Raw genomic sequence first — 10,237 nt, 5'->3', positions numbered from 1 at the left:
TTTATTATAAAACCTTGTTTAATCTCACTAACTTGCTAATTGTGTTCCTCTTTTTACCCATCCCTCTTTTGCCCTCTGTATCCTCTTGTCGTTGTCTCTCTGAAACATCTCCCCACATGCACTGTGCTCTCCATATCCCTCTGTATCATATTTATCAAAGCAAAAAGCCCATTCACCATTCCACTTAGACGGGCGATCATGTAAAAATGCTTTGCGTATTGTGTTTCTTAAATGATTTGAAACCTGGCCCGCTGCAGGAGATGTGATTTTAGATTATTAATGAGGCTCCACCATCCTTTGTCCTTCCCTCCACAATGTGAACAAATGGAAGGAGGTGGTCAGCGAATGAACAAATGGTCCACTGTAACAGTGCACTGACAAATGGGGTGATGTAATGTGATATCAGTGTTTATAATCATGCATTCATTACTGCTAATGTGGCCATAATGACGCCATAATCAGCTCACTAATTGACTGTCATTACAGAGGATGCTGGTGCTGTGTTCTCACCACAGATGGCTAATGTCAGTGTCGCTGTTACTTATTGAGCAGAGGGTCATAATAATCACATCGTATGATGAAACGAAGGAGGAATGACTTAATCTTTTCCTTATGGTCCACATTAGAAATAAACAGTCTTAATGGAAGCGCTGTGCAATGGCTGTAGTTGGATTGTGAGTTATATTGCACATTATTAATGACGTGTTTGGATGGCTATCTCAGTGTGTTTCTAACCAGGTGCCTTTTTTGTGCTTGCAGGCAGTCATTCTTCAGTTTAACCAGGAGCACCTGCTGACTGTACGTCATTAACATCCCTTTTGCCATGTCTGCTGAAGACTGTTGGAGAAGCCACTTAAACAGATTCTGCACACAGTAGACTAAATATCGAGCTGGATGAAGCCACTTGATGACTGACAACTTCAACACAACTCAGAGTTTCAGACTCTTCTGACTCATTTTCTACCTCTTGTTGCTTCTCTGCTTGTCAAGAGAGGCCGTTTTGTGAAGAGACCCTCCCAAAGGGAAACAGTGAAGGAACTCATTTCAACACTTGACAGCTCTTGACCCACTTATCCCGCTCCAACTAGCCGCAAGGAAGAGAAAACCTTGCATTTAGATGACAGCATCAGCAAAGGTTTAATGTTAAGGGCAAATGATCCACTGACCTCCTGATCGAGTCAGCTACACCACACTTGGACACACACATTTCTGCTGCTGCGCATCATTAACTCTCACAGAGAACACCGACCCTAAATGTGATGCGACACGTGTTGTATTAGCAATTGTCACGTCCTGTCTGCTCTCATCGAGACTGAGAATGAGAGCTGATGTGGCAGAGTGGCCTTGATAAATGCTCTTTAAATAAAAATTTACCGCCTCAGGGTCGACCGCTCAAATAAGAACGCCGCGGAGCTTCATTAGTCTGTTTAGTTCCTCAAAATGTGTGACACTGAAAAGTAGTCCATATTAATTGGAAAGTGTGTGGGCGTGTGTGTTGGTGGGTGGATGTGTGTGGGTGTGTGTGTAAGTGGGTGGATGCGTGTGTGTGTGTCTTTCACATTGTCAGACCAGATGAAGGCCAGGCCTGTCTGGGTCATGTCAGTTTGACTGACCTAGATTCTGACAAAATAAAGTGGACACCAGAGGAAGACGTGTGTGTGCAAGACCCGCCGTCATCAGAATACACACATCCTAAACAAATACATCACACTCTCTGTACTGGCGGTTGCTCTGCAGCCTTCTCACCAACACACGTTACCTAACCTCTAGTTTAGGTCACATGACTTTCACCCACTCAGTGTCTACAATATAAAACTTGTAAAACTCCTTTTTATTTAGCCTCATAATCAAACTCCCAGTCTCCAGTTTGGCTTTTCTCTGTGCGCTGCCCCTCATGAACACCTTCCCTTCCTTCTCCACACCTCCCCCCAATACACCAACCATTCAGTCAGTGTGTAAGCCCTGTCTTCGGGCCCCGTGGAGGATGAACGATGTGCCCACACTTGACTACGAGTTGCTGCTGTCTCCAGCCAGCTCCTCCCTCCCCGGCAGTCCTGGTGGTGGCAGCAGCAGCCCCCCTCTGGCCTTGGTTGGGGTAGACACTGAGCAGCGCACTGCCTTGGCCTTCGTGGGCCTCCTCATGTTGTTCCTGGTCTTCCTGCTGGTCAGGTGCTTCAGGATCCTGCTGGACCCCTACAGCCGCATGCCTGCATCATCCTGGACTGACCACAAGGAGGGGCTGGAGAGGGGCCAGTTTGATTATGCACTGGTGTAGGGTGAGAGTGGGAGTATACCTTGTTTCACAGTACTTCAGTGTGTGTACTGATGTAAATATGAGGCTGCAGGAACCTTTGATTCCTATCGAATCTGGTTGAGCAGGACACACACCCTGCAAAGCAAACACTCACACAAACCCAGATGTTTGACCATGAAGGAGGAAAAAATAAGCTGCACAGCTGCCTTAACCTGACCGACAGTACTAGGCTAACATGCCACCACATCACTAGATCACCTTAGAGCTAGGTTTCCAAATTCTTCTGCTTGTCACTCCACCTCCACTTACGACATAGTTAAGAACCTCGACGCTACATTTTTGAGGAGAACACTTGACAGGCAGAAAGAAGTAAAAGGAGTTTACACTAACGCAGATGCCCCTTTAATGAACCAAGGTCCATTACAAAGCATCCAGGTGTTAAGTGCTGATTGAGGAGCATTTGTTTGGACATTGGACACTGATCCCCGAGCAGCACTGCAGCTCCAGATGCTTTTCAAGGCCCAAGCAGGTAGTTTATGTCTCCATAAAACTTCTTCTGTGTATTTCTTTCGTGTGTATTCCTGTGTCTATAACTGAGAAGCCATACTGAAACTATATAATCTCTTATTACTGCAAGTAGACTTTCTGTTCATTGGTTGTGTCCTTTGCTTCAGCCAGCCTGCCAAGTGTGGTGATGAAGCAAAAGCAACCTTTAGGCAACAAGAAAAGCTTTATTTTTCTATTCTGGACTCAAGTTTGTGAGTCTCCTTTTTGCTATCCTTCCGTCCTCTCCCTCCTACCGTATCGATCTTTAGACTGTGGGTTTTCGAGGTAGTCATGCAGTCTTAGAAGGAGGCAAAGCAAGTAGTTTTGCTTTGTTTGTGTTTTGTAATTACATATTTTTCTGACTATCTGCTTGTTTTTGATACACTGCTTTCAATCTGTGAAAATAAAAAAAAAGTCTACTCTTACTCTAAAGTGAATAAAACAATTACTTATCCTGTGTCGTGCTTATTAGCCACACACATTTACACAACAAGCCTGAGAGAAAACTCGGGACACAGCACTTAAAAATATAACCCACAATACTTTATTGCCATTTATGCCACTGGACAAAAGTTTACAATATTATGTGAAGCACTCAAATTTTACAGACTGCCATTCGGTGTTATAAATCTTTGGTTTCTCTCTTGGCACGAAGGTGCTGATCATTGAGGATATTAAAACATGTTCTGCGATGGCTGACTGATTTATTGATCTTCAGCTAGTAGATGTGGTGTGATTGGATGATTGTCATTTCAAACTGATGATGATGATGATGATAATAACAGAATAGTTATGAGACACTGAAGCTGAGATACAGTAAGAACACGCAACACACTGCCCTTAGAAAAAAAAAACTACCGGCCAATAACAAAACATGACAAGCTCACGATAAACATACAAAGTATACAAATGTTCCCATGTTAGAAAAAATGGTTATGTGTTAGAAACATTGTCCGTGCCTGTTTAAGAAAAACATGTTTTAGCACCATAGATCCCAGCTGGACATGGTCAAGTTTTCATCGGTTCTTATGGCGTCGTACAGACAGTGTAAGCTTATGTGACATGCTAGACAAAGGGAATGTTTATTATCTTAAAGTCTGACATGTTAGGATTTTCTTTCTTGCTTTTACTGGTGACTCTTTTGAAATGATTCAGTCAGTCATCAACAAATCATAACAAATTATTTCTCAACAACACAACAAGTCAACAGCACCGAAGTCTCGGGTTTACTGTGAGTATTTGTTTTGGCAGCCTCGACATAACAAACATCTACATTTCACTTAAAAACATACAATTTAATTTTCAAGAAGCGAGTTTGATAATATTGTTTTTTCAGCACTGAGACAATACAAAAGACAGACAAACATCACAATAAAACCTAGCAAAAGAAAAACAAAGTCACTTTTGCAATTCAGATTCAAGACTGCACTGTCTTTGTACAGCGTAAGAGGTGGTATTATCTAGCACCTTTTTTCTCTTTGAGAGAAAAAAAATCATGAGAAATGAAAAATGACCTGACTGATATTTTGATTTTGTTTTTTTTTTTTTGTTTGTTTTTCTCTCTTTGTGAGGTTTCACGTTCACCTGTGCGTGCCCTTACATTGTGAAGCACTACCTTCAGTTACAGTTTAGGTCATTTCAAGATGTCATGTACCACTGAGACTGTTACTATATTTAGCTGTGTGTCTCTTTGTGTTGTAAACGAGGCTCAGACCTCAAACATCGAGGTAAAGACATCACCATAAAGTCGAAGAAGTCAGATAAAGTCAGCTCATTGTCAAGTTCAGCCTCCCAACACCCGCGGTCGCTGCAGTGCTGTTCTCCTGAGGCACTTATGCTTCGTTTGTAGTGAAAATGCTCGGTGAAGAAGAAGCTACAAGCCCCGGACAGCCGAAAAAGGGAAAAAGACTTTGGACTTTAAAAAGCTGGCTCTCAGGTCCAGAATCAGTGCAAGTCTTAATCCCTTAAAGGATAAATACAAATGTGACCTGATCTATCTTCTTTTAAGGCTATGAGTTACTAACTGGTGAATTCCCTGCTCGTGATGGATGCTGAGGGACACTAGCACCCTCTTTTGTTTTAAAGTCAGCATGACAGCATGGTGTCCACACTCGGTGAGAAGTACTGAGGTAACCAAACATGACAGCACACACACGTAAACACGCTAATCCCTGCTTGCCGCTGCCTACGGGCAGGACAAAAGTCAGTCGCATCAGAGCAGAACACAGCTTGCTGTTTTCTTATCTGAAGGTTGGTTGGCATCCAGCTACAAAACAGACCGTTATGTACTAAAGAACCTGAAATGCTGTGTAAATGTTGCAGTCCTTTGTGTTAACATTTCTCAAACAGCACCAATACATTAAACGACACACAATGACTACTACTGAGAGAGGGCAGATGTGACAAACCTTGTTCCCCAGTGTTGTGAGTTTAAGGAAGATCACAGAGAGGCGAGAAAGTCCTTGGACCAGCATGATGACCAGTTGTACTTATCCGTACTATCAGTTCTTTAACATAATACATGAAAAAGACATCACTTCAGAGCCCATTCAGTGATTTAAACACACCACACACGAGTGGTCTATCTCAGTCAAACTCTAATAAGAACTAATTCGTGGACCTGCCTGCTGTTTGGTGGGTGTTTTTTTTTTTTTTTGGTGCTGTGGTTCAAGCACTAAAACTCCTCTCTGTCATCTGGATCTGTCAGTGGAGAATGAGTGCTGGGTCAGGTAGAAGAGGAAGGGTTGATAGGATAAAATAAAACACAAAACATGAACATTTAATAACATGAACTGTAACAAAGTGGTGGTAGTGTTGGGCTGATTCACTCAGTCTTTCATAGCCCCTTGAGTCCCCGCTGCTGGTGGAGATGATCCTGCAGGGGGAGCTGGGTAGGAGGAGTTATTAGATAAAAGGGAAGGTTAAAACTCAAAGGCTTTAAGATCAGTCCTGGGCAGGATTATGAGCACCCTCTGAGCTCAGTGCAGATGGATGTGGAGCTTGATGCGCAGGGCTTCTCCTATTTCCCCTTGTAGGTAATCACTGTCATGCTGATCCTCCAGCTGGTGTAGTCTTCGGGGCCCAAACAGTGGCAGGCTGGCAATCTCCAGCCGGTAGGATCCGGCTGCAGGAGGCCTTTTGCCCAGCCGGAGCACACTTTTTCCATCGCGGCGTTCCAGCAGGCGGAAGTGTTCATTAGCATTTCCGTGGGTGATGACGTAGCGTACATGGTGCTCCAGGGGCTGCAGAGCAGGCAGGAGCTCTAGAAGAGGCTCTTTGTTAAGCAGAGAGGCCAGAGAGAGGTTCATGGGGATGGTGTCATGGGTGTCCACGCTGGCCATACTCACTGCTGGTTCCTATAGTGAGGATAAGGACAGAGAGGTGAATTTGAATTCTTTAGCAAATCAGAAGTGAAAAAGTCCTGACGATGAAACTGAAAAATTAGCTGAGAGTTTGTCAACTCATCTACCTGATCAAGCTCATTTCCATCAGTGTTACGCTTGTGTCGTCCTTTCTTGCCTCTTCCATTGATCTTACACTCGTAGCAGGCCTCAGGAGACAGACTGTCATCCTCCTCACCCTCTGCTAATGGGCTTGTGAAACCTGAACCTGTTAAACAGTGGCTGGATGGAGACACACAGAATAGGAAACATCAGGGCAGTGAACTTAAGGATATTCAATTTTCCCTGCACTTGAAACATTGTCATATGTGTTTAGTGGCTGAATTGCTTCTGCTCTCTCACCCCTGTCCAGCTCTGAAGAAACCTCCAGGACAGCCACACAGGTAGCCTCCATCGGTATTGGAGCAGCCATAGATACAGGGGTTGCTGCCTGTAGAACATTCGTTCACATCTTGGCAGCCACCAGCGGTCTGCTCAAAGTCAAAGCCTGATGGACACACACACTTGAAGCTCCCAAGTGTGTTGTAACAGGAGGCAGAGCCACACACTGTTCCACCCTGACACTCATTTTCATCTGAAGAGAAAAGCAAAGACAGTGCAGAGACAAAGCATGAAAAGGTGAGTGAGTTAAATAATGCTGGTATGTAGAAGTTCTATAGTTAGTTCAGTTAGTCATAGTTCAGCAGTACTATGAATATTGACCAGCTGCACAATATGATAAAATACTAAGCAACAATAAACTGAAAAATGTACAATGTACAAAAAAAAACTGCTCACAGGCTCTCGGTCAGAGTAACTCACCCACACACTGATTCCACTGGTAGTGCTGCACGTAGCCCTGAGGGCACCCACATCGGTAACCTCCCAGCATGTTCTGACAGCCATGCTGACAGCGGTGATTGTTGCTACATTCATCCACATCTGTGAAAAATGAAATAAAGACTTTACTTTCTCATTATCAACACTAAAACTCAGCTCTAATTTCTACCAGAAACTTTTCTATCCCAGGTACTTTAAAGTTTTCCCTGGGGTAAAAGTCCCTTCATGGAAATTGTGATTTGCATTTACACGGCAGGAATTAAGCAAATTAACCTGCTAACGTATCAATGTGCATTGGTCAGTCACTTATTATGTCACTATATGCGCATCAATTGCTCCTGAAATCTCTCAAGCTGCTAAATTTGGACCCTGGTTTCCATCCGGTTGGAATTAGATCACAAACACCTCAACAGAACTATTATCTTTAAATTTGAAAGGACCCTTAAGTGAAATCCTTTCATTTCTCTACATGTGGCGTCACTGGGTCCACCCACCTTCACACTCTATGCCTGTGCTGTCCAGGGAGAAACCTTTAGTGCATTCACAGTTGAAGCTGCCAGGTGTGTTGACACAAGCGGCCCGGGAGCCACATGGACTGCTCTGAGCCCCACACTCATTGTTGTCTGCAGAGAGAAGAAAACTGATTACTGATCATTTACTTCTTCCTAAACACAAAACCTTTGTCATTGGAGGGAAACACTTATTGACTTCTATTGTGTCCTCACCAATGCAGGCAGTCTGGTGCTGAGCAAATCCAGGAGGACACTTGCAGGTGAAGCCTCCAATGGTGTTAACGCAGAGGAACTGGCAGTTATGCTGCTTGGTTGAACACTCATCCAGATCTTAGGAGCAAAAGCAACACAAACACAGGCATATCATCTCATGTTTTTTTTATGCAGCTAGGTAATAATCCACAAACGTGGATATTTAGACACAGGTTCAAACTGAGGAAGAGTCCCTCTACCTTTGCAGGTCTTTCCATCTGGCTGCAGGGTGTATCCTCTGGGGCAGGAGCAGAGGTAGCTGCCCTCTGTGTTTTTACACAGGAAATTACAGGGCTTCGGAGACAGCGCACACTCATCCATATCTGAAATGAGCAATCAGAGGAAATTAAGAATATGTTAAACAGATAATGTTTGTAGACTGATACCAGGGCTAGAATTGGCATGCTGAAATATTAACCATAAAACCATTTAGACAAAACTGACTTACCAACACACGAGGTTGCAGTGAAGTCAGTTTTGTAGCCCACGTTACAGTGGCAGCGGAATGATCCAATGGTGTTGATGCACTGACCATTTCGACACAGATCTGGCATCACCTGGCACTCGTTGATGTCTGGAAATACAGACACATTTAGGAGTGAGGAAGTGATTAGAACTCACACTTTAACACAGCTTGCAATTATTTCATTAAGCTTCTTTATGACAGTGCACACAGTTCACAGTACCTTTTTGTTTCACTTGCTTCCTTCCCAAAATGTTAAATCACATAATATTTATTTAGTAGCTATTAGGAAATTAAATGTAATCAACAAATGAGAAATAAAATGCAGGGGCTGTGTCACGTGGTATTATAAATGAGCTTCTCACCTCGGCCATCAGTGGTGTACCCGGGTCCAAGTGGGCACAACTTCTTGTACTGCAGGGTGCCAGGCAGAGGGCAGAGCTCACACTGGGTACCCCAGCCTCGACCCGTGTTGCAGCAGCACTCAGATTTGGTCACGCTGAACCTGTTGGTGGACGACTGCTGGCACATCGTTTGTAGAACCTCAGTGTAACAGAAACCCTTTCGATTGTCTGTGAGAAAATAATGAGAGTAGGTGTGTGGAGTTAGAAATAGAATAGATGTATAACTTGAATTCTCTGTGAACCCTCGGATTACAACCTCAACAACAGCATGCGATTCTTCGCCTGAATTTAAATACACGTCTTTACCCCCACCCAGACAACATCTTCCTCAGCAGTAGTGATCTTACCAATACACTCAGTTCCAGTGGAGCTCGGCTCAAAGCCATCATTACACTCGCAGCGGTAGCTTCCCTCCGTGTTGACACAGCGCCCATTCTTACAGATGCCAGGTTTGGCACGGCACTCGTTCAGGTCTGCCAGTAAAGAGAGCAAAATATAAGAGCATGAAGAGAGTGAAGAGGCTGGAAAATATGTTGCTAAGCACATTTAATATGTAATAACTGAGGAGAAATGTTTTTACTCACCCATACATCCTTCTCCATCTGGTCGGCGCTGCATGCCAGGAGGGCAGATGCACATGAAGGTGCCAATCAGGTTCTTACAGGTCATACCCTTAGAGTCACAGTCATCTAGACCCTCTGAACACTCGTCCTGATCTGTTGGAGGGAAGAAAGTGATGATCAAAGGACAACTTTCCTGTTGTGTCTGTATGTTTTACAGATGACAGGACTAAAGCAGTTAAAATAGGAAATCTGCTGTGCCGTCTTACCTCTGCACATGCGCTGGTCGTCTCGCAGCACATATCCAGCAGGACACATACACTCGTAGGAACCAAATGTGTTGACACAACGGAAGGCACAAAGCAGTGGATTCTGGGAGCACTCATTGATATCTGACATCAAAAAGAGGGAGGTGTTATTTTAATTTTGAATGTTTGAAATGATGTAGAAAATAAGTTGAGTTGTGCAAGTGAGCACACAGTGTTACTGAGTATGTGAGTCACCTTCACAAGTCATCATAGGTCCGGGTTCAAAGCCTTCCAAGCATGAACACTCAAAACCTCCCACCACATTGGTGCAGTTTCCACTGCCACATGGGTTTCCGATGGAGCATTCATCAGTGTCTGGGGAAAAGTAAAGACAATCCAAAACAATTAAACATTTATACTGTACCTTAGAAGGTACGGTACAGCTCTAAGAGGTCATTGTTCTTAAAAAAGATCTGCACTGATTTTGCAGCTGTTTCAAGATAAATACTCAAACTCAAATAATTAATTTCTTTTACAACACAATACAACTGATACTTTACAGGTCAACAACAAAGAATTATTTTTAAAACAAAAAAACATATGCAGATTGTGTAGTTTAAAAACAGAAACCTCACCAATACAGTTGACTCCAGTGTAATCCAGGTTATATCCAAAGGGGCATTCGCAGCGGAAAGAACCATCTGTGTTAATGCAGATTCCATTCTGGCAAATTCCTGGGTTATCCAGACACTCATTCATATCTAGAGATAGGAAGAGA

The 10,237-nt window shown here is 43.5% G+C and overlaps 2 protein-coding genes across 3 annotated transcripts in view; one reads left to right on the top strand and one right to left on the bottom strand.

Moving 5' to 3' along the window:
- The first annotated feature begins 1,666 nt into the window (after positions 1–1,666).
- LOC113152204 (cortexin-1-like) lies at positions 1,667–2,764 on the top strand. Its single transcript, XM_026345303.1, has one exon. The coding sequence runs from the start codon at positions 1,895–1,897 to the stop codon at positions 2,273–2,275; it is 381 nt and encodes a 126-aa protein (XP_026201088.1). The 5' UTR covers positions 1,667–1,894; the 3' UTR covers positions 2,276–2,764.
- A 557-nt stretch (positions 2,765–3,321) lies between these two features.
- Positions 3,322–10,237, bottom strand: part of fbn2b (fibrillin 2b) — a 56,837-nt gene continuing 49,921 nt past the window's right edge. For both annotated transcript variants that reach the window (XM_026345225.1, XM_026345226.1), the window contains 14 exons: positions 10,095–10,220; positions 9,715–9,834; positions 9,481–9,603; positions 9,236–9,367; positions 8,999–9,124; positions 8,613–8,819; positions 8,233–8,358; positions 7,985–8,107; positions 7,746–7,862; positions 7,515–7,643; positions 7,003–7,122; positions 6,544–6,775; positions 6,270–6,423; positions 3,322–6,156 (listed from right to left, as the gene is read on the bottom strand). In XM_026345225.1, coding sequence (XP_026201010.1) covers positions 5,779–6,156; positions 6,270–6,423; positions 6,544–6,775; positions 7,003–7,122; positions 7,515–7,643; positions 7,746–7,862; positions 7,985–8,107; positions 8,233–8,358; positions 8,613–8,819; positions 8,999–9,124; positions 9,236–9,367; positions 9,481–9,603; positions 9,715–9,834; positions 10,095–10,220 — 2,213 coding nt within the window. In that variant the 3' untranslated portion in view covers positions 3,322–5,778. The remainder of the gene's footprint in view (positions 6,157–6,269; positions 6,424–6,543; positions 6,776–7,002; positions 7,123–7,514; positions 7,644–7,745; positions 7,863–7,984; positions 8,108–8,232; positions 8,359–8,612; positions 8,820–8,998; positions 9,125–9,235; positions 9,368–9,480; positions 9,604–9,714; positions 9,835–10,094; positions 10,221–10,237) is intronic.

The sequence above is a fragment of the Anabas testudineus genome, chromosome 4 (genome assembly GCF_900324465.2).
Source record: "Anabas testudineus chromosome 4, fAnaTes1.2, whole genome shotgun sequence".
Lineage (NCBI taxonomy): Eukaryota > Metazoa > Chordata > Actinopteri > Anabantiformes > Anabantidae > Anabas > Anabas testudineus.
Note: the sequence above shows the minus strand (reverse complement) of the source record. Positions and strands in the feature narration are given on the sequence as shown.